This window comes from Motacilla alba, chromosome 8, assembly GCF_015832195.1.
Source record: "Motacilla alba alba isolate MOTALB_02 chromosome 8, Motacilla_alba_V1.0_pri, whole genome shotgun sequence".
In the NCBI taxonomy this organism is placed as follows: domain Eukaryota; kingdom Metazoa; phylum Chordata; class Aves; order Passeriformes; family Motacillidae; genus Motacilla; species Motacilla alba.
Genome location: NC_052023.1, coordinates 2,616,580 through 2,640,355, shown reverse-complemented (window position 1 = coordinate 2,640,355; position 23,776 = coordinate 2,616,580). Strand labels below are relative to the sequence as shown.

Below are 23,776 nucleotides of genomic sequence, written 5' to 3'. Positions count from 1 at the left end.
CGAGCTTTGAGGGGACTTTTGTGCATATTACACAGTTTTCAAATGCTTTCGAATTTTTTGTTTGAACAGAGAAGCCATTTAAGTCAGCATTCTGCTGGTTCCCCTTTGATTTTCTACCAAATATCACAGCAAAAGTATCTGCCAGCGGGGAACTGTAAACAAGATCTTGAGTTCCTTCCCTTCTGGGTGGAACTTACCTGCTCCAAGGGATTAAATGGCCTCTCCACTCAATCTGCTTCTTTAAAAGTAGATCAGGAGAACCAAACAACAGATGTTTGATTTTTGAGCTCTAAGTTAATTTTCCCCACTGTAGAAGGAATTCTTAGTTCTGCACAATATTAGTTCATTAGTTAGTTTAAAAAAAAAAAAACCTCCACAAAGGACAGCACAGAAGAATCCTAATACAAGGCACGAGCAACAGGGAAATGCCCTTTGCAAATGTGTGGCTTCTTTGAATTGTTAACCAAATTAACATGGTAAAAAGATGACGAGAACATCTCACCAGGATCTACTCAGTAAATTTCTTCCTTGATTTGCAGGTAGGAGTAAGATCCAGCTTACCTGTTCATAGTATTCAAGCTGCACCACAATTTGCAAAACCGTCTCAGGAAGATGAATTACTGCACGTTAAAATTCCTTTAAGACTTTAAAGGAAGGAGAAGTGGTCCTTGCATGATTTTTGCAAGTGTTAGCCTCTTGGAGAGAAAAGCTCACCTCACCAGAAACAAGTGGGAAAAACTCCTTCGTAGAATCCAGGAGTGCCTTATCTCCCCTCATATCAGTAGGAAATGAAGACATGCAGTTCCTGGAGTGATTTCAGGGAATCTTGATAAAGGGGAGTTTTCTGATGACACTGTGAGAGCTAAGAGGCACCACAAGACATTTGTGAGACTTGAAGGATGTGGCTGTGCATGCTCCTAGACTTGGGAACTCATCCCGCAAGGGCTTTGTGGGAGGCAGAACATCCACATGGGTCCAAGTGCAGGCTGGGCATTGGGTGAGAAATCCCTCCAGGGCCTTAAATACAGGAAGTCCCTGAGTTGAAAATAGTCAGAGGTGGGAAAGAATGGGAGAAAGTAAATATGTGACCTGTTTTGCATCTGCTTATGACTTCTAAGAGAGGTGACAATGGCCAAGGTGGAGCATTGGTCTGATTTGGCACAGTCTTAAACCAAAGGCTCCTCCAGTGTAATTCCTCTTCACCAAACATTTGCCTTCAGAAAGGTAAAAGAGTTTCCCCCACACAGCCAACTCAGTGTCTTCTCTGACTCTTAACTGGCTTTACTTTTCTGTAACATTGAGGCCTCAACATTATATTTAGCCTGACTGGAATTTGGCAAGTAACTTTCCTTTTACTATTGTTTTTTTGTGTCTTCATTGGATAGTTAGGTTGTCTGGGGATTTTATTCAGCAGAATGCATTCCCATAAATATATTCAAAATAGATAGGAGCCCTCTTTGTATTAAGGCATCTATTTGTGTTATTTGAATTTAGATCTAAACATGCAAAAAACTGAGGAAGAGAGGAGATTGCTTGAGGGTTTTCAAATGAGAGGAAGACTAAAAATGCATTGAAAGCTTTTGGATGTGGAAGTACGTGGCATTGTGGACAGTTGCAGTGGAGAATATAATGCAACAATAAAATCATTAAAGTACTTCAAGTTTGGAAGTAATCTGGGTTCTTGGCTTGCATTGCATTTAATAGCTTTACATTTATGGGAGCCACTCCAGTTTTTAAAGGCAGCTTCAGCCTTCAGACTGATTGCACTTACCACCCCAGTGAAACTGCAACCCATTAATTTTTTACCGAAAGGATCTTCCTAGTTTGTCAAACACGTCAAGTGAACATTTTAGAGAGTGCAGACCACAGCAGTATGAAAACCAAAACTTTATATCCAAAGAGAATGCTGGATTAGCATGAAATAAAGGGTCTGATTCTGTTAATGAGCACTTAGGTAATTTCATTGCTGTACAAAACTGTTAAAAATAGAGATACCAGACATCCAAGTGAAAACAGTCAGGACCTGCAGAAATCTCCTGTGCCAGCCCATCATGGAAAGGCCTGCAGTGGTTCTCCTTCAGGCTGGAGAGCTGCCCACCCTCCCCTGAGCCCACGTTTGTGGCCGTCCCCTCTCCCAGCAGCCCAGTCCCCTACGTGTCGATCCCCCCACCATTAAGCCCAAACCTTTCCAGTGTCTCAAACCAAACTCTCGCTCTCTAAAACGTTCGCACATTTCTATGTCAAACATCTGCTTAGGTGGCTCTGAGACAGTGTGTTTTGGTGTTGTTCGTGTGCAATCTAGTGCCGCTTCCTCAACGCATGTGTCCCTTCCCTTCACAGCCTACTCGACACCCAGCACCTCCCCCGCAAACCGATTCGTCAGTGTTGGACCACGGGATCCAAGCTTTGTAAATATCCCTCAACAGACTCAGGTGGGCCGCTTTCGACTTCTCTGTTTGCCTGCAGCCTCTTCTCCTCCTCCTCCAGTGTCCTCTAACGTGTCCCCGCGGAGCAGCTGCACTGCCGCTGTCACTTCACCCACATGGTCTCAGTAACTACAGTGGAATGTCACTTGCAGTTTGTTTGTCTGTTGTGGTTTATTTTTCTTTGTTTTGTTTTTTTGTTGGTTTTTTTTTTTAATTTTTGGGGCTTGTGTGGTGATAACGCTGCTTTCATAACTGGAAGGACCTCTCTCTGCTTTCTAAGGTGTTGGCTCCCAGCGCGCAGTTGTTTGCTCTAGGGGTTTCAAAGGCTTTGGCTCCAACCTGCTCCCCAGGCACTGCATTTAATTGTGTTTAGATTAGATGGTAGGGAGAAATCCTTCCCTGCCAGGGCGGGGAGGCCCTGGCACAGGTTGCCCAGAGAAGCTGTGGCTGCCCCTGGATCCCTGGGAGTGTCCAAGGCTAGGCTGGACAAGGCTTGGGGCAGCCTGGGCTAGTGGAAGGTGTCCCATGAAACAAGATGATCTTTAAGGTCCCTCTCAACCCAAACCAGTCTGTGATATTCCATGAAACCAGATGATCTTTAAGGTCCCTCCCAACCCAAACCAGTCTGTGATATGCAAAAGAAAGACCCATCAGGTAACAGTGCCCTGTAGTCCCCCAGCAGTGACTGCTCCAGTGACTTCCATGTAAAAAAAAAATACTCAAATTCCTGGTTGGCCATTTGCATGGTGGGCTTTGAGCGACTAGGAGATTTTTGTGATTGTGAGCACATCTGTTTTCCTTATGCAAAGAGAAAAAAGTCCAGTTGAGGCAGGCCTATGAAGCTGGGTGAGCTGAATCCATGGTTCTGCTATGGTCAAATCAGAAGCTCAAGTAAACATTTGTGTTTCTTTAGGAGAAGGACGAGATTTAAATGTGCTTTTTCCAAGCTGTATCAAATTCCCAGGGTCGATTAAGAAAATAGTTGTTGGCAGTTTTGTTAGCAGCTAATTTGAGCCAGATGTTGAAAAAATTAAGTCTGGGCTTAATATCACGTTATCATGGGGGGGAAGGTATAAAAAAGTGAGCAGAGTTAGTGCTTTAGGACAACTGTAGTTTATAGTTTGAAGTGATTGCTCGACTACATTGCAATTCTTTTAAAGGTCAACTACACGAAATATTTGTGATTTTGAGCTGGTTGCAGTGACTAAAAAGCAATAATTCAAATAACTGGCAAACTGGGTATTACTACCCTTGGCTCTTGTAAGTTCTTTCAAATGGTTTATAGGCTTCTGAATAATTAGTGTGCAGATTAATGGCTGTCACATGCCACAGTAGGTGCATGAAGACAGACTCCTCGTTGTGATGGCTTCAGCACCTCCCCTGTCACTGAAACACAGGTCACTCATTCCCAAAGATTTCCAGTTTACAGGGCTGCAAGCAGCTGCCTGTGAGCACAACGTGGTTTTTTGCTGTCTGCTCTTTGTGTACAATTTGTTAGGGGGCTTTAGTTTATAGCTCTGTGCACAGCACAGGTTAAACTATATCGAATCTCAAACCTTCTCTGCATTAAATAGGGTCACAGAAAGTACAGCAGCAATGCAGAGAGGGGTTTAACCCATCAGATTCTGGGTTTTTTTTTCATGCCTTAGCAAAACTCAGCCTGCACCCCACTTTTCCAGCCTTGTGCTTTATGGGGTTCATGGGTGTGACAAGTTCTCATGCACCTTGCCATTTAAATCCTATTTCTCCAGTTGTTGTGGAAACAACTGGAATACACAGAAATACGCTGAAATCGGGAAACAGGAATGTTAAGGTGTACTGCTAAAGTCCTTAAGCATTTGGTCTTTTCCTTCATAGCTCAGGAAACCTGAAACCCTTTGGAGAATGCTACTTACCTTTTCCAGAAGACTTGAAAAACTCCTAGTTGGTAAATTGATTATGTAGTAAGACACAGCAGTATTAAGTCTCCAAAGATATTTAAAACTTACTTGCATCCTGCAGCCTAAGTTTCCCAGATAAGTTTGTTGACTGTAAACTTTTATCCTCCTTATTTATGACTTAAATCATTTTAAAGTGCTCTAGCGTTACTTTAAGTGCTCCTCTGTAATGCAGTGTAGTGAATAACAATGCTGTACAGTGAAAAACAATACTCAAGCACAGCTTTCAATTAAAGTCTAACATGCTGCAGTGGGCAAGGAGACTGACTTCCAGTCTCTGACTCCAGCTGCATCTCCCTGCTTCTATACATCATTACACCACCACAACCCACTTGATACTAAATATATAATTTATCAGCAAACTCACTACTTATTCATGAAAGAACTCTGAAGTTGACTGTGCTTTGAGTCAGAGAAGTGAGGTAGAAGTGCTAACTGCAATGATTTGGGATTTACGTAGCATTCCTCTAAACAAAGACAGGCTTTTGTGCTCCTGTTTTGCAGAGCATTAGTGTATAGAAGGGCCACTTAGGATATTTTCAAAACAAAAATGTAAAAACACATAGGACTGTGTTATTAAAAGCAGCTGGGGTGGCTCCTTTCCATCAGGATCTTTAGAGTACATAGAGACTCAGGCTAAGATACAGGTCCTGAGGACCCCTGACTGCCAGGGACACAGCTCCCTGAGACAAGGGAAGCAGGGAACACTCTGAGCTTCTGGAAGTCAAGCTTAAATATAAGGGTTAAGTGACTCTTTGCTGCTGGAACAATAAAAAAAAAATGAAGGCTGTATCTGAACATCTGCTTTTTAAAAACTATGGTCCAGCTACAATCCATATGAAAATATTTTGGTCAGATTTTTGGTGGCTCTGATGTTCTCTTGGTGGAACATTGCACTGTAAGCACTATTTACACATCATCATCATCATCATTAGTCTTCAAGTGGTGCAGAAGTGAGTCTGTGCACAGGGATGTGGCATCTCCACGGAGCAGGAGTCACAGTTCCCATACATGGGCATTCCCAGAACATCAGAATAAAATCCCAGGCAATGTACAATGGGCTGGGGCAAGGCTCATTCTGTCCTGTCTCTGTCCCAAACCCAGTACATGCCTTTCTTAATCAGTATTAGAAAAAATATCAGTAGAATTTTCATTAGCACTATGTTCTAATTTGTGTCATGTTGTGGCAAATATAACCCCTTAAAGGAATTTTATAGAGTTTATATAATATTCATAAAAAAGCCATCTTCCTGTGTCAACAAAGGTTGCAACAGGGCAACCAGTCCATCACAGAAGAGATGGGGAAATAAGCTGCTTTAAGTCAGTAGTTCTGATTTGGTAACAAAAGCCCCCAAAGGGCTGTTGGCTTTGCCTGGTTTTAGCAGTTTCCAAACTTTTCAGTTGGTTTGGTTTTGCATCCACTGCTTACACTATCCATCACTCTGCCACTCCGCTCACTGCACAATTGTCCTGTCTTGGGGGTTATTTGAATCTAAATTTCTGTTTGAGCTATTAGAAGCAACACTTGACTTGGCATCCCCTGTATATGTTGACAAAAAGGCACAGGTGTTGTAACCTTTGCTTGATAAATCATTTACTTTTGCTACTTGACTTGCAAGCAATATGGGGGCATCAGCTTTTTAACTGCCTTTTCCATATGCAAATCAGAAATACAGGATGCCTGGGGTACAGGGGGTTCTGGTTTCAAAAGCAAGTTGGTCTGGAAACCTCATGACTAAGTAATAGATACGTCTCTCATATTGCCAAGCACTTGCAATACAGAGAGTGGTGGAGGGATGGGAAAGTCCCATCACATTAATTAGGGACGAGCCTCTCTGTAGCACCAAGGTGAATAAAGGGGTCTGCATTTTGAGGTGCTTTTTTTCCTAAAATTAATAGTGAAACACAGGCTATGGGCTGGGAGTGCATGCAGCTGGGAATGCTAAACCAGCAGCCTGTGACCAGGGTTTGCCTTCACCACTCCAAATGCTGTTTGCTGCTCTCCAATGCCCTGGCTTTGCTCTAGGGTACAAAATTCCTTTAGGGATCCGCATGCTCTGTACTCATCATGCTGCAGCTCCACTTCACACTAAGCACTGTTTACTATGCTGAATCCTGTTTGCCACCTACTTAGCCCACATCTTCCTGGAAATTGTACTTGGGATGCTAAAAACAGCTCCTGAGAAACACATGCCCGCTCCATCTAATCGCTCCTACCTGCCACTGGCCCATGTGCCCTGCACAGGGAGGTTGTGAGGATGCAGGGAACAGAAACTGCCTCCTACTGCAGGCACCCAGGCCGAGAATCAGCCACTTTGCCCTGTGAGAAAGTGAATCCTGTAGCCCTGACCAGCTGTTCCAGGAAAAATCCCTCCCTAGTGTAAACACGCTCTATATCAGATCCATCCCAGGTAGTTTCTAAAAACTTAGTTAAGCACAAACCCAAATATTTATTCCCTTTGCTTTCTGTAAGAAAAGATAAAATTTATTTCTAGAAGGACAGAAGTAGAAGCTCTTCCTGGTTCTGCCTTTGCACAATCCCAAAGCACAGTCAGATCCTGGATAATAAGCAAAGGTCTTGTGTTTTCACACTTTCCCTGGTGGGGCCCTAGAGCCACCCAGCTACAAGAGAGCTCTAGATAGAGATCATCCTTTATAGCAACTGAAACAAAAGGCCTCTAGCCTGCCTAGAACACTGAAATAAAGTTTAAGAAAAGCCTCAAAAGTCAAACAAGCTTATCTAGGCAGCAAAATAACAGGTATAAAAACCAGCAAGCTCAGCAAAACAGCCTTATAAAGACCAGGTACAAAAATGCACCCTGTGAAATACATCTTTAAAAGAGCAATATTAACTTAGGAGGGAAATCACTGAAGTTTAGCAAAGTGTTTATAGTACAAGGAAATTGCTAACTCCTTTAGATCTTTTCCTGCTCCCTGCCCTTCCCAAATTAGACAGTGGTATCTTTGTAGCTTTCTCCTTTAGGGCTTTTATTTATCTGTAAAAAAACCACCATATGCCTCAGGTGCATCCACAAACCTAATTGTACAATTACTTTCTTTCCCAGAGACAAGGCAAAGCTTGTTTTGCTTCCCCACAAGCGATTTTTTTAGAGAGCAAACTGCAACCTGCAATTTTTCACTGGCAGCACTTTAAAACAAAGGGCATGAGAAAAAAAATGAGCTGGATGCTGTGTCCTGTAGGTTAGCAGATGTGAGCTCTGTCAGAGCAGGGCGGGAGGCGAATTCCAGAGGAGAGGGTCCTTCTGTGAGAGCAGCCGGGTGCTGCTGCCCAGACAGGAATCTGAGGAGCGTGGTGCAGGTGATGCCCCTCTCCAGGAGGCAGCCAGGGAAGCAGGCCTGTGGCAGGCCCCAAAAGTGTATAGGATCCATAGATCAAAGTCAGCACCTTGCCTGGGAAGCTGATGCAGCTCCTGCAGCGCTTCGCTCCTGCAGCTCAAACCGCCGAGCCGCTCTGTGCCCAGGTTCCATTGCCACCCTATGGAAGAAAGAAACCAGTGCACACATTTTTCTCCTCTGCACAAATCCACGTGTGCTTGGCTTCGCGGGGATTTTCCATCCCTGCTGCTCACTGCCACCGTGCCCTGCCCTTTGCCCCCTCCCAAGGGGACGCTGAGCCCCACGCAGCTCGTGGCCGTGTGCTTTTTTAATGAGCAGCCACGGGCTGCCTGGCCTGGCTGTCTGCACACCCTGCTGCCTTCATCCTGGTTCCCAGAGCCCAGGAATGGCACTGGTCAGACAGGCAGGACCTGCTGGCCCCGGGGGACGGGGGTAGGGCAGGGTTTTGTGGCACTGTGCTGACAGCTGAGCCACCGCCTCGCTCCGCACACCCTGGAGGAGGGACACCTCGAGGGGTGTGTGGGGGACATGGCAGAGAACATGAGAGGCTGCAGGAACAACACCAGGCCTTTTGTTTTGGTGGTTTTATTTTGGGTTTTGGGGATTCTGAGCAGAGCTGTTTATAAGCCAGGTCAGAGATACTTGTTGCTCAGAGGACTGTCCCTCCTCAGGACCAGAATACTCATCCTCGAGGCTGGATGTACTGCTTGTGTCTGAGTGTGAATGGAGATAAAAAACACTAACTTGGAAGCATTTGTTAGGCTGAGCCCTCTAAGAATTCCATATTCTGTACAGGAACTCCCTAAACCAGTACATGTGTCCAATTTCAGCTGCAGAGCACTTCTAAGCACACTTGAATGTTCCTTTTCTTTCTCTTGGCCTGTCCAGAAAATGTCGTGAGAGGTTCAGAACACGATTTCCATGAAAGAATAACATCTTTAGTGTGTAAAGAAGAGAAATTTGCATAGATCAGGCATAAAAACAGAGTTTTGGGGTGTGGAACTGCTACTTTCTGCTGAACTTAGAGGGATCACTCTACTCCCAAACCCTCCAGGGATCTGTGGATTTTCCCATATTGGCAAAGGAAAGTGAACGCTGCTCTCCTCCAAGACCTGGAGCTCCCTTATGATCACTCAAAAGTTTTGATCTCTGTCCAAAAAGTGCTTTGCTGTTGCAGCAATGGCATCAGGCTACTGACACATGACCTGAATTTTGGTGCTGTGTTTCCTCTTCCACCCAGGATGTAGGAATACCATTCTGAACTTGAGGGTGGCCTAGAGAGAGTATGGGTAGGAAATTGCACCCTCAGGTCAGTTCCTCAACAGAGCTGAGAACAGCACACCTCAAAAAGAAAGCACATACTGCTCTAGAGAGGTAAAGATTCACAGAAACCTTCCCAATGCCATCATGTGGCTGCATCTTCAAAGTGGGATGGAGCCAAATCAGTCCCAAAATGCCTGGGTTAGTCCTCAGCAGGGGAGATCCTTGTTCCTGGGCTTTCTCTTCCTCCTCCTCCTCCTCCTCAAAGGTTCTGGTGAACAGTTCAGACTCTTTTTTGGAAACCAGCATTCAGCATCCTATTTCCAGTAGATTTAGCATAGAATTATTTACAATGGACATAGAAGAATTTCCCAAACTAAGCAATTAAACTTACTGAGTTTTCCCCCTCCTCACAATAACCAGGAAGCCTGTGCATAAGGCTGCCTTTCTGTGGGTTTTATGGCCATTACTTACTCCACAGTGGGGGAGAAGAAAGGGAAGGAGTAAGTGTGGGCCTGGTGGGAAGAGTTGGCAAATGCAGAAATATGATGAATGAGCTGGAGAGATTTAATTTCTTACTAAATTCTCTACAAGCTGTGTAACCTTTCTTTAGCTAAACAATTACTCTAAAAGGCAATGATTTTCTGTGTTTTCATTGAAAAGTCTTCATAATAACAATGGCCTATGTTCTCCTTCTTGAAGAACTTCTGCCAAAAAACAGTTTTCTTTTTTTCCATTCAGCAGGAAACTTTCTTTTATTTTTATTTTTTCAATCTCATATTCCCCGCTAACATGGATTTCCAAGGCCTTCCACTTACTGCATGGGGCTGGGAAGAGGCTTCCCCTCAGGCCAAATCGTTTTGGTCCATCTCCTTTGTAGGGATTCTTGCAGCTTCCTCCCAAGAGGACTGCAACCACTGTCACAGACATAATACCAGACCCAAGTGGCCATTTAAGCTGACAAAATGTGACATTCCCTGTGTTCACAGGTCAGGGGACATGGGAGGGGATTCCCAGATTTGTTTTTCGGTGGACAGGCAGCAGTTCTTGCTGTGATGTGTTGTGGGTGCAGTGGTGGGGAGCATGACTTTGGCGTAGCAGGGGAAAAGCCATCAGGTGTTTAAATTCATGGCTGCCAGCATGAGAAAATGAGATGAGCTGATCCTCCCTGAGCCACAGGGTCCAGTTTAGGGGCTGACCCCTGCCAAGTGGAGGCCTTGAGGCTACACATGGGCAGAGCACTGCTCACACCCCTACGTTCCCACACACAAATGAAGCCAGGCTAGGGCAGGGTTATGGTTCTGTGCCCCTTGCTGCTGTTGGCTGGCTTGGCCGATTTCCTGGCCACCACTGCCCGCCCCAGCCTCCACAGCAGATAATGCTGTATTGGATTAGTCTGCTGCTGCTGCATCAGGCCCACGATCAATTTATTGACTCTGTCAGAGTGGCTAGTACAGTAATTGTTACAAGAGCAGAATAGAAAGCAAGAATGTGTCCACATAAAATATAAAAATGACGTTTTGTTCGTTCTTTCCTCTTTGGCCCTATAGATCTTGATGTGTTTACACAGTGGAGAGCACTTTACTTAAGTTAATCAGCTCCTTCTACATTATTAATTGCGACAGTTAGGGCGCTACGTGGCGGCAAACGTATTATTGAGAGCATTGATCTCACGCTGACGGTGTGGACCTGGGCAGGTTTTGTATTCCTTCCCTTCTTCCCAACTGCTTGAGGGCACTATCAAATCCCATTTCTCTGACTGACAATAGACCATCGATGCCATCGATCCCAGAGAGGGGCAGGAGGCTGCACACCAGAAAGGAAGGAACGCTCAGAGAGCCAGGCTTGGGAAGGGGCTGTTGGAAGTTGGTGATCGCAGTAATTACATGCCTGGCCTGATTTCTCTATTTTGTAAAGAGCAATAATTTAAGGGCTGAAGTTTCCCAGGTGCTGAAAATTTGCAGAGGTGGCACGATGAGACCTTTTAAAATGTGTGCAGAATGTATACCCTTAAAAAAAAAAAGCCATACTGACTTTTTACAAGGGTTTTGGAAGTGCCTTTGAAAGACATTTCATGAAAGTTCAGCCTTTGCAGCTGATACCTATATGAGCTCCATAAATTCCACCCAGCCTGACAAACTCCAGTAGATGTCACATGTGACCTGGATGGAAAAGGTCAGCAGCTGAATTTATGGCTTTTGCATTTACTGGCACATTAAGATTTTTTGCCAGCTGCCATATATACTTTTTAAGAATTCCGCAATCAAAGGATTAGGACCACAGTCTACAATGAAGGTCAAAAATTAAAGGCCACAATCCCTACATCCTTCCCAATGGATAGGCATTAAGCTGCCTCTGTTCTAGGAATCACCTTTGCTTAAGGGCATTAACACAGAGGTCAAGGAACGAATAAGCTCCAGAGGTGAACACTTTGCAAAATAAGACTGTCCTGCTCTGAAAGTAATAGTGCATTCCATAAAAATGGACCAAAAGAAGCCTTTTCTTAACAGAGGAGTCCTCAGTTTGCAGGAGATTCCACGTTCCCAAGACACTGAGCATCACCTGCCTAGGGCTGCGCTGTCCTAGAGAAATATAAATAACACAGAGGGGAAAGACTGGGGTTTAAAAAGAAATATGGCAAAATGACCTCAATTTTGGTAAAATCTGTTTATATTTTCAATTTGACAAAGGTGTCTGTTCTTAGTAAGGATTGCTAACAGCATGGGAAATTGCAGCTTTCAGATTTTACCTGGTTTTAGTTTAGAACAGCAAAACACGTCTCATTTTAGGCTTTTGCTTTGATAGCATTTTTTGCTTGAACAGAGGTAGAACTGGAAAAATTTAATTTAAAACCAGGATTTAAAAAAAAAAAACTCATAAAAACTGAGAGGCAAAACTTTAAATATCTTCTAGGTTTCCCCTTAGGTGCTTTAGTTATTAATATTCAACTTTGAAAACAGTACTGACACTATAATCATAATATTCTCAGGCATATTCACTTGTGTGACCCAACTGTTACATCATCTATACAAACACTGGTTATTACACATGAAGAGATGCAGCTGAATGCGCTGCAGAAGGCACTGAAATGTAATTTTAATTATGAGATATGAGTAACCAAAGTCACAGCCAACACCGTGCAGCCACCTCTGAGGCTGAACACAATAGTTTAGGAAGAAATTGTTCCCTATGAGGGTGGGGAGACCCTGGCATAGGTTTTCCAGAGAAGCTGTGACTGCTCCTTCCGTGGAAGTGTCCAGGACCAGGTTGGACAGGGCTTGGAGAAATCTGGGATAGTGGGAGGTGTCCCTGTCCTGCAGGACATGAAAAAAGACAGGCTTTAAGGTTTCCGCCACCCAAAACCATTCAAAGATTCTCTGAATTTCTGCATTGCTTGGAGAAGCTTTAAACAGCTTTAGGTATCCTTTTGTGCCTTTTCTGTAACTACATCTTTTTCAATAAGACAACAGTAAAACTACCTATAGTTAAAGAAAAAAAAGGGGATAAACTGAGATATGATATTTGCAAGTGGTGTTGGGTTTTTTCATCTTGGCATGTGCTAAACAATGAGATTTGAGATTTTGGAAGAACACTTTGACACGTTATATTCCTTGTTTGGCTATTCCCTGGTTTGCTGGGGTTTTTTTAAGGACTTTCTTGCAGTCCTTTAGGTTAGAGATCATGTCTGAGAATCTGTGGTATGGGACCCGGCTGTACATTCATTGAAGCTGATGAGAGGAGGAGATGGAAGATTTGTTATTGGCAGGAGTTTGTTTTAGAAATACAATAACATTTTTGTTTAATTATGCTTCTCTTTTGCTTATAACTATGTACAGTAGAGTAAATCTAGTCTTTCTCAGATAAGATAAAGGTTAAAATTCACATTTTCTTTATGGGGAGGGTTTGCAGTGCAGTCTTCATGTATCTGTGGACTTTTTATTTTGTGGTTACGGGTATTAACTCTCAGTGACTCTAAAGCCATTTTTCTTGATGTAGAGATGGTTTTGGGGTTTTCCCAAATTACTGGTCTTGTAGGCTAATATTTAAAGTATAGACTATGTTGGACGGAGCTTAGAGCAACTAGGTCCAGTGGAAGGTGTCCCTGCCCATAGCAGGGAGTTTGGAAGATCATCTGATCTTTCAGGTCCTTTCCAACCCAAACCATTCTGTGATCCCATGATTTCCCAGCAAGGGAGGCTCCACAGGCTCTTTATAAACCCTCTTCCTACAAGCACCCAGGGCAGAACTTGTCCCAGTAGTGGTAACTGCTTTATCAGTGCAGTTGATGTTGTGTGAGTCTGAACAGAGCTCAGATTCTTCTCCTGGAACCACTCTGGAAAAAAAAAAGGAGTAAAAGTAGTTACATTTAGGGGGGAAAAAGGGGAGAAAGAAAGCTGGAGGAGAGCTGTAGTTAACCATACAATGGAGCAGCGTGCTTAGGGAGTACAAAGAGCCAGTTCTACACAGGCTATTTTCAGGGAAAAGCCTCACATTCAGTGACTCACAAAAGAGAAGAGGCACCTTTTGATTTTAAGTTCAAGGTTTACATTAGTAATTTTGTCTGTTTTCTCTGTTAGTATTAATTAAATTGAGATAGTTTAATTAGTATTACTAAATTTGATCATTAGTAGTAATTCATTCTGCCTGCCATACTGCACAAATATGATGAAGCAGAAATAACTAAATTGTTTAATTTCATCTCATTTAATGACTTTACACTCCACCAGGACTTTCATTGGCATCTCACAGTATGTGTGAAAATTGCTCCAAGCTAGGCCAAGACCCAACTCCCTTTAGCCAACCATGTCTAATACATCCCTCCTCATCCAAAGATGGATCATGTGCTGCAAAGCCTTTTCCTATTCCTCCAACAGAGAGCTGGCAGCCTCTGGAGCCTGGGGTGGTCTTTCCCTGCCCCACTCACACAGCTCCTGTAGCATCCTGAACCCAATGGCCCCATGGATCCTTACAGGACTCATCCCTGGATGGGGTTCCCCACAGCATGATGGAAATCCCTCCATGGATCCCCACAGCTGGGTCCCTGAGCACAAGCATGATGCACGACCTTCCATTTTTCTTAGAGCAGCTTAGCAAGGTACAAAGCATCAGGAAAAATGCAGATGCCAAAAGTTCCCACGTTCAGGAGAGGTATTTTTGTTCAGCTCAATGCCCTCTTGGCTTTCTTTTTTTAAGAGGAGTTTTGGGAAGGGGGGGTTTCCTGATGAATCGAGTCATTATTCCTCCAGCTCACTGTCTTCTGTAATTTTAAGGTCAAAAGTGCCAGAGTTGCCTCTGTGCTCCTATTTCTGTCCGTGTTAATTTGGGGCCTGGTTTTGATCTCCTTGCCCAGTAACACCTAGGACTTGCCAAAACCCGAATTCCTCTTCCTTTTTTGCGGTCTCCAAAGCCAGCCTTGCTCTACCCACCTCTCGAAACTTGCTGTTGTCTTGGCCTCCTCATCCTGGGGTCCCCAGCTGTCCCTTTGCCTGGAGTGTGCCCTGCCAGCCCCACTGTTCCAGCTGCCCACATTCCAGTTCCTCCCCTGTGCCTCCCGGTCCCCACTGACCCATCCCTCCTGCTTTTTGCCCTGCTTTGATCAGGCTGGGCACACTTTGCTGTCCCCACAGGGCTGCTCATTTGTTCACCCAGACAGAGAGCACAGGCAGGCACCTGACTTTTGCAGGGGCGGGGGAGATTTTGGAGGGAGTGCTTGCTCTCCTGTCCAGCTCAAGTTATTCTCTCCCCTCGCTTTCCTCTGTGTGCTCTGAAGTACTCTCAGGGCAGTCAAAAAAAGCAGCTGAACTGCCTTGGGTAGTTGTAGGTCAACTTCCTTTTGACCCACAATGTGTCTTCTCCCATTACACCACAGGGAGCCCCTGGACAGGGCTGGGGTGGTGGATGGGTCCCCTACAGCTCCACTGGGGCTGTCAGAGCCAGGATTATATAGGAGTTGGATGACCAGGGCAAGGAAAGGCCACCTCAGCCTTCAGCCTCTGAAGGCTGTAGTAACCTCTCCCTCCTCCCTGCTCTCCAGTGGAGAAACTGGGAAAAAGAAGGCTGAAAACTACCTTCTGTACCCCAAACTGCAGAGCAAAGAGGCACAGCCTCTGTAGCAGCTTGCTGGCAGAGCCATCCATCCCACTGGGACCCCTGGGCCCCTCACGTAGTTCCTGTGGCTCGGCCGGCACGGGACGGGGCAGGAGAGTGCAGGGCGAACGCCTGTGTGTGTGTACGTGTGTGTCTGTGCGTGTGTGCTCGGCTGTCTCGCTGCGAGCCGAGCCTGGGAGGCCCAGGCTGGGGGTTGATTTTCTTTGGATGACTTTCCCCGATTGTCTAAAGCAATAAAAGTAAAGAAACTTTTGGGGGGAGAAAAACGGTGGTTGAGGGGAGATTATTTTTGCAGTCCTGGTGCAGGCAGAACTCCCGAGGCTTGGAGGGGGGGTGGTTTTGCTCGCCTGAGGACTGCAGGAACTGGCTTAAATTGAATAAAACTGTAAGTACAGTACCGGGGACGGCGTAACAAGGAGTTCTGCAAAAGCAACGCCACCGGAAAGCACAATGAAGAATAGAGCGGGTTACGCCGCGGTGAAAGTATGTACTGGTTGTTATAACACCGTGCCTCCAGAATAAATTATGTCCCTTTAAAAAGTAATACTTTAACTGTGGAGCTATATAGAGACAATTAAGACGATATTGTTCTGCTCATTTCCCTCCCCCCTCCCCTCCCTCCCTCTCTCTGCAGTAGCTCTGTGGAAACTTTTAATGCTGCAGCTTGAAACTTGGGCCTCTGGGTCTGAAATGCCTGAGAAAGCACTGCGGGCTCTAACTGTAAAACATTCCTTCGGCGGGCCCTGGAAACAGGGCGCGCTGGCGCAGGCGAAGTTCAGAGGGATCACATGGAAATGAGGGCTGGCTGCAGGCTCCCGAGGAGCGGTTTATTTCCCTTAAACCTGAACTTGAACTTGGGAAGGCGCAGCCGGAGCCCGGGCCGGGCTGAGGGCGGCCGTGAGGGGCTGGGAGCGGGGCCTCCGCAGGCCCCGGGCACCCACCCTGGGGCTGGGGGGTCCCTGGGCACCCAGCGGCTTTTGTGCCGTGTCCAGGGGGGAGCTGTAGTTCGGGGAGCCCAGAGGGTTTTGCTTTCATCCAAGCAAAATGCTGGAAAGTCCCGTCGCAGCAGTGTGTCTGCCGTCCCAGTTTCCATGGGACTTCCCGGCATGAGGTTGTAAGCGGCTCCAAGTCCCCGTGCACGTGTTGTTTCATAAAAGGAAAGAAATGAGTGAGATCTGCTGTAAGAAATATGGGATTGTTGCACTCCCGAGCAAATTTAACTGTGCCTCCAGCAGAGAAAAATACGGGGCTGTCTAAAAACGAGGCGTAGAGTGCAAAACTCAGCCCCCCTCGCAGCACATTTGCTTTTACCTCGAAATAGTAGATGTAAACCGTGAGGTGGGTTTAAAGTTGGTTTTGCCTCTTTGATTCCGTGCATCCCGTTGTTTCCTCCTTCTCTTGCAGAAGCATGTACAGAAGGGGGAAGCGAGGTGCTGATGCTGGCGGGTGTCACCCAGGTGTGGTGGCAGAGGTGGCTGCTGTCCCAGCCACAGGCGTGGGGCAGCTTCCTCCCCTCCTGCCCACAGCTGGCCTTGGCTAGGGGGTCATATTTTGGTCATTTCTGATTACTCACGAACAATTTTGGCTATGTTTATAGCAAAACTTTGAAAGGATGAATGGGCGAAAAAAATCCCGCTTGGCAGTAACTCAGGAAATATCTACAAAGATGTTCTTTCTGGAGCAAGATCTTATTTCAGGGCTTGTGTTAGGATCATTTTTATTCTGTGACAGCACATAAAGAGAGCGGGACAGAGCAATGAGGTCTGGCATAGCTAAAATCCCTTCTGTGTGTGTGAGGTTATATAGTTTATCAATGCAGAAACCACCACGGGCTTGGAAAAGTAAACAGCTGGCTTGGGTCTGTGTGCTGCACTTTGGAGTTGTCTGCAGGATTTAAATGGCTCGCCTGCGATTTTCAGAGAGGGGCAAATATATATAGTTTTCCTTTCAAACATGTCAGAAGGTTTTTTTGCAGCCGTTTGTTTTCTCTGTTCCTTTTTTATTTGTTGCGATTTTCCTTTCTGATTCATTCCAGTTTATTTTGCTTTTACAAACAGCTTTGCTGCCACCAGCAAGTCTACAAATAAATTTAAATTTTTTTTTTTAAAAAAAAGTTCCTAGCCCACTCAGAAAACCTTATGGCAGCGACAAATATCAGAGAAAGCCATCGTCTCTCTCAAAGATTTCATCTCACCCTCCACTTAATCCGCTTGCTGTACCTCAGATCTCAAGTAACTTTCATACTGTGGGCTCACTTTAATGGATAGAATCTATTTTTCATGAAAAAAGCAGGAAATAAGCTGTCTTTCGTACAAAGATTTACAAAATGTAATCATTGTTGAAATATTCTCTTTGAACTGCCTTGTCCGCAGGGGTGTCTGGCTCCCAATACCCCCGTTTCTTTAGAACACCCTTACAAGTTCTTCTGGTAGATCAGGTACACTGGTGGTTCTGGTCTTTGATGTCTTGAATGAATGAAAGAAAAGCATAATAAAAGAGAGCTGTTGATCAAGCATAAAATACTCTTTAAGCTGACAGAATGGCAGAGTTAACACATTCTAAGCTGCTTTTAGGTTTTTCCTTTTTTCCTCACATTTTCCTGTGCTTTGTGTACAGTGGGGGTTTTTATTTTTTGAAAAGTCTCTGATCTATGTAGTATGCCGTCCTCTAACAAAAACCAAAATGGGATTGTTTCTCTCTCTTTCTCCCTTTCTTTTTCCTCTCTCTCTTTCCCTTCACTATCTTTTTTTTTCTTTTTTTTAAACAGCAAGGGTTGCAGTTTAGCATGGCTGCAGTCAGTTTTCAGCCGACCACGCAAAGTTTAGAAGTTATTTTGCAGATTTCAAAGTCAATTTACTAACAAATAAGTGAACTTCATTGCTCGGTTTTTTAGAAAACTGGAGGAAAACTGTAACTGGCAAAATGTTCCCCAAGCAAAGGCGAGACCCTCTGCCTAAAAGCAATTTTGTAAACTAAAAGACGGGCAGGAAAATGACCTCATTGTGAGAGAACTTTTCTTTTAGAGGCAGAGAAAAGGGAAAGTTTTCTTCCTGTAGATCTAATTTAGATCTTAAGTTCCCATACATTATTTATACATCATATTCAGAGTGCCAGCCTACTCTGCTGACTGGGTTACATTTCAAACATTTGCCATTGATAAGTCTTTGCTGTATTATATTCAGGCTAAATGCGAATATGTCATAGCGCAGTCAATCTTTAATCCGCTGAGCTCCAGGTCGGGGCAGCAGGGGGTCCAGCACTCAGAGCATTGGTTTATACTTAAGAAACATCTGGGGCCAGCTGGGACACTTTACTGGAACATTCAGATGTCTGGAACAACAGCAGGAGTTACTGTATGAGTGTGTTTTCATAGGTTTGGGAGGGTTTGGGGTGACTTATTTAAAAACACTAGCTGTTCCCAACTTGAGGTTTGAACCCAAGCAGAAATCTTGCCCGAAGTGAGTTTGTTGGTCCCAGGAGAGAAGTGGTTTTGGACTACTATACATTTTTAATAGTCAGCAGGCAAAAGTGCATATTACAAAATTATTGCACGTAATTTAATGCAGTTTGCCACAACTGGCATTCCTGCAAAAACTATTGGATGCAGAGCTACTGTATGCATTGCCTGGAGACCAGTGTCCCTCCTGGGACAGGTTTTATCTGTCTCCAGACAATATAAATGTGCTCGGAGTGGGGCGTGTGACTCTCCCCGGTGCGGATGTTGGACAACCAGAAGATTCTCTCACTGTTTTATGTCCCTTTGGGGATGACCAACACGCTACTTATGTCCCTGTTGGTATTTCAGCCTGGAAAATATAATTACTAAATAATTAATTCCAGCTCTAAGAAAATAACTTCCATAGGCACAAAGGTGACCTTGTCTTTTATATTCACCTTTCGGTCCTACACAGTAGGATCAGATTTTGGGCCTGGAGAAACTCTGGAGGAAGCACTAGAAGAGTGGGATGAATTCAGATGTGGGGTAAGCCAGAGGCAGTTGCTGTGTCTGCAGGAGCCCTCCAGCCAGTCGCACCAGAAGCTGAACTGCCACTGTCTCCCCTCACCCTGGCAACCCTTTTGAAGTGGCATCAAAGGCCCAGTTTTGTCCCCTCGCTTTCACACGATGCACCGTGGGGAAGAGCCTTCCCGGCACCTCTCACAAGGTGATGCCAAAAGGCCCAGTTCACTGCCTAACTGCTCGCATTCTCCTTTTATCTTTGCAACCAGAAGGACTCGTTACCCCAATTCACCTCCCCGGGGTTAATGTTCGTGAGAGCCTCAAAGTTCTTGAGGTGACTGAAATGTCATCCCCAAACAAAACAACGCTCCGCAGTGAGACCTCACAGTGCCAGCGGTTGTGGCTTGGGTTCAGCTGGGCAGCCCAAACAGCGGCTTTGCCGGCGAGCTCTAAAGCTGTGGGGTTTTATTTTATTTAGGCTCTTATCACAGGTGGGTTTCCCCGCCCGGGCCCGTGCAGCAATCGCTTCCTGCACGCGCCTGGGGCAGCAACGGCCTCAGCGGCCGCGTTTGAAGTCCCGATGGCACCGACCCTTCGCCCCGCCGGGCACACAAACTGGGCTTCAACCTACAGAAAACGGCCGTCACCGAGCAGGTCTGAGCCCTGAGTGGGTATGGGGAAGCCAAAGCTGCTGTGCGTGGAGTTTGTCAGAGTTTCAAACGTGTGAATGTCCTTAAATAACCTACATCGCCCGGAGAAATAAGCCAACTGTCACACCCAGTTCTGGATTCCACATTAACAACCTCCTTCCGCAGCGTTAAACTTTGCCCTTGAGGACTTTTGTTTAACTTCTTAATTCGAAAAACAGATAGGGAGGGTGCACAGCCCCGTCTTTCTGTGCGAGCTGAAAGGTCCCATTGTTGGGGCAGGAGATGTGCAGGTAGAAGCAAATGGAACAAGTTTGGGTTGGATTGTCGTTCTGGTTGGAAACACGTGAGAGGTGCTCGCGGCGAGGCTGGGGGTGAGGGACGGTGTGCAGGAAGACTGGTTTGAGGAGGTTTCCATAAACAATGGGCCTGTTCCTGGGCTTCTGACTCAGGCAGAAACTGCTGCAGGAGTTGATGAGGCACTTTGTTAAATATCCAGAATCACAGAATGTTTTCTTGCTGTTCTTCCTGTAGAAAGGAGCTGATTGTCAGGAGTGGCTGGAGGATTTTTGTGTGTCTCTGCTATCTCCAGGAGTGCATAAGAAACAAAAAGACTTGCGCTATCAGAGAACCGTAATTGCCATCTCAGACTTCCTGTTTAGGATTCAGTCAAGTAGATATTGTTTATGGATCATAAAACCTTACTACTGTGAGGATTCTCAAATACGAGTTTCAACTTTCATGGTGCTGTAAATTAGCAGGGGGGAAAAAAAGTGTGATAATACTCCTCGGAGAACAGTAAAATAGAGCTCTGCAATGGTTAAATGGAATTTTATAAGCACATTCAGTGTGGAACTGTTTTGCATTACATGAGTTGAATACCTTAGAGATGACACACATCTGCAGGCACTTTATTAAATCCTTAGTCAGCACTTTTCAACCTGATGAGATTACTTCTTCATTTGACTGGAGAAAGGGAAGCAAAGATCTCGTACCGGACTGCAGAATTCTTTCTGATGTTTCACCTTGAGCGCTGGAGAAGGACAGCGAGATGCCGGGCAGGACGATACAGACTCGTAGTTGCACCGACAACTGTGTAGCAGCAATTTTACTGAGCAGGACCTTTAGCTCCAGTGGGTGCATTTAGCTCTAAACTCGCTGGGAGAACAGTACTGCAAAGTAAATAGAAGGGAAATAAAACACCGGCTCTTTTATGAAAAAGCACGGAGATAATATCATCCTGACCGTACTGTGATAGGGCCCATGATTTAAATGGAGATTTTAAATTAAGAAAGGCAACACCGCCTTCTCCGAGTGGGTGCAGTCGGATAAGTTACAGAACTGCAGGGATGAAATGGGTGAGGTGCTTAGACATTGAGCAGCACTCTAAAGCAAGGCACAAAATACTTCAGCCATCTAAATGTAGGGATCCAGGCTTCTTTTTTTTTTTCCATTCTAAGCTTCCTAATCATGCAAAAAACCCCTTGATAGGTCCCAGCTATCGGGTCTCCAAGTGCCTAATACGCTTCCTAGACGTTTTCATTTGAGGCCGGAGGTCTCCTCTCCCTAGCAGAGAAGTTTCACAGGTGCTCCAGAGGAACAATGGTGCTCTTCAGCCCTAATCCTGGAAGACTTAGACGCGTATAGGAGGCTTGAGGGGGATATGAGATCTTAATATTAAAATGATTAGCAGAAAAAGGAGGATCATTCTGTGTGTGCGCTCTCAGCTGTAAGATGCTCTAAATTAAACCGGTGTCCCGAGAGCGGTGCTGGTGGGATCCGCTGGGTAAATGCGCGCTCTGTCTCGCTGTTCTGCTGCCTCAGCCCATAAAACATCTCATCCAAGTGGGGCTGCAGGAGCAGGCGGAGCGGGACGCAGCTGTTGGTGAGGCAGTCCGAGTCTGGGTCCCGTAAAAGCAGCTTTTCACTCAAGACCATGCAGAGCCCCGGCAAGGAAGTTTTGAAACAAGCGTGCGGTTTGGTTTGGGTCTCTCCTGTAAGGGTTAAGTTTTTCATTGGTATTAAGGCCGAGCAGTGTCTGCAGGAGTCATATTGACACCCTAGTGCATGGTAACTCTACTCCTTTATTGACATGTTGCTAGTCAGGAGCACAATAGCGCTCTGTGTCTGCAAATCATTGCTAAAATCATCTCAAGAAAAAAAAAAAGTTTGAAAGCCCAACGCGAGACAAAGGCCCCAGAGCTGCACTGCGCCGCTCAAAACTCCCGAGTCAGCAACTTCTATTGATTAAAAACTAACCTTTAAAGTAACTCGCAGAGTGTGTGGTTAGCATTTAAATTTAAACATGTCATGAGTTGATTTGTGTTACTGAATACCAACTCCGAAGGAGTTACATTCACATCAGATTTTTTTTTTCTAATTCCCTTAAGCAGCTAAAGTATTTCATGAAATGTCAATAGGGCAGGGGGGAAAAAAAAGGTGTTTTGGAGGGAGGGGACTCGCGCCCAGCCTCGCCGTTTCTTTTCCCATGCAAATAGTCACCCCAAAAAGAAAAGTGTGGGGAGCGACACACAATAATTAGACCTTTGTCTAACTTTCCCAAGTGCCAGAGAAAGACAGATTAATTAAATATACAACAGTGTTGGTTTTTGGAGTGGGGGTCTCTCTTGCTGTGGAGGTCATAAATTAGGCAGAATAAATAGTTCAGTGTGTTGGGAGCGGGGCTCGACGTCAGCGCGGCTGGCGGCGGTGGGAGGGCGCAGCGCCGCGCTTGCGGATGGCGGTCACGTCTGGGGCTGTCTGGTTGCCCTTAGCAACGAGACATGATGTAACACCGGGATGAACTTGAACTTGGGGGACTTGAAAAGGGAACAATAGACCAGAGCAATCAATAAAGCCTATTTCAGTGAAGGATTACAGAGCCGCTCTGGGGTAACCTTGTCTGCGAGGCGCGGGGTGAATAGCGAGATGCGTGAAGGAGCGCGGGGCGGCGGGGGACGGACCGACGGAGCGGCCGGGGCGGCCGGACACACGGACCGAGGGACGGGGGGGCGGCGGAGCCCGGGCGGGCCACGGGACCCCAGCGCCGCCAGCCCCGGCCCCGCGCGGCCCCACCTCCGCAACCTCTGCGCTTCTTTTTTTTTTGCTTCTTTTTTTTTTTTTTTTGGTTCTTTTTTTTTTTTTTTTTTTATTTCCTGCTTTTTTTTAAAAAAAAGGGAAAAAAAAATCAGCTTTGGAAACGAGGGAGGAGTGGCGAGGGCAGCGGCTCCCGCCACCGGCGGGCCATGTGCCGGGCCAGCGGCCATGGAGCAGCCGGACAGCGGACATGGGAACCTTCGCCTGGAACTGTTGAACCCCTCCACTCCACAGCCTCGCAGCCTTTAACCCTTCCACTCCATCACCTCCCAGTTTTGACCCCTCTACTCTGTCGCCTCTAAATGTTTAGCCTCTCTACTCCATCACCTCTCAGTTTTAACTTTTCTACTCCATCACCTCACAGTGTTCAGCCCTTCTACTCCCATCACTTTGCAGTGTCCAACCCCTCTACCCCATCTCCTCTCAATCTTTACCACCTCTGCTCCATCACCTCAGTCTTAACCCCCCCTAACTCCGATCATCTCTCAGTCTGTAACCCCTCAATCCCATCACCTCAGTCTGTGACCCCTCTTCTCCTTCACCTTGCAGTTTTAACCCCCTCTACTCCCTCCTTTCTTGGACTTTACCCCCTCTCCTCCCTGCTGAGCAGTGCCACAGTTCCCAGTCCGGCCAAAAACTGTCACACTCAAACAAAAAGTGTGAGGGACGACCCGGAAAAGTTTGGAAAAGTTGGGAGCTGGCAATGGCTGGAGGTGCTGGTGGTGGTTGGAGATATCTCCAGCACAGCACAGCCCACACTCCACGTCCCTGCACCCACCTAAAAATCAGTAGGGCCCCGCAGTCAGGGAGGAGAACGGGACTTGGCTCCGCTTCACGAACCCTGCCAGAACTTTCCTCTGTTTATAAACTTTACATATGAGAACTATTTCGTTTAATTGCAGCCTGAGTAAGTCTAAATATAAAATCTGTAGGCAATAGATGGAGCCGATATGGGACCGGTGTGTTTGTATTCAGAAGGGCGAGCGG

The 23,776-nt window shown here is 45.8% G+C and overlaps 1 protein-coding gene across 19 annotated transcripts in view; it reads left to right on the top strand.

The window, feature by feature from the left end:
• NFIA (nuclear factor I A) overlaps positions 1-23,776 on the top strand; it is a 350,087-nt gene that overhangs the window by 317,720 nt on the left and 8,591 nt on the right. For 15 of the 19 annotated variants that reach the window (XM_038145133.1, XM_038145145.1, XM_038145138.1 and 12 more), the window contains one exon: positions 2,341-2,432. The exons of 2 other annotated variants lie outside the window; for them this stretch is intronic. In XM_038145133.1, coding sequence (XP_038001061.1) covers positions 2,341-2,432 — 92 coding nt within the window. Of the gene's footprint in view, positions 1-2,340; positions 2,888-23,776 lie in introns of those variants that run through there. 2 more of the 19 variants (XM_038145128.1, XM_038145129.1) reach the window with 2 other exon arrangements.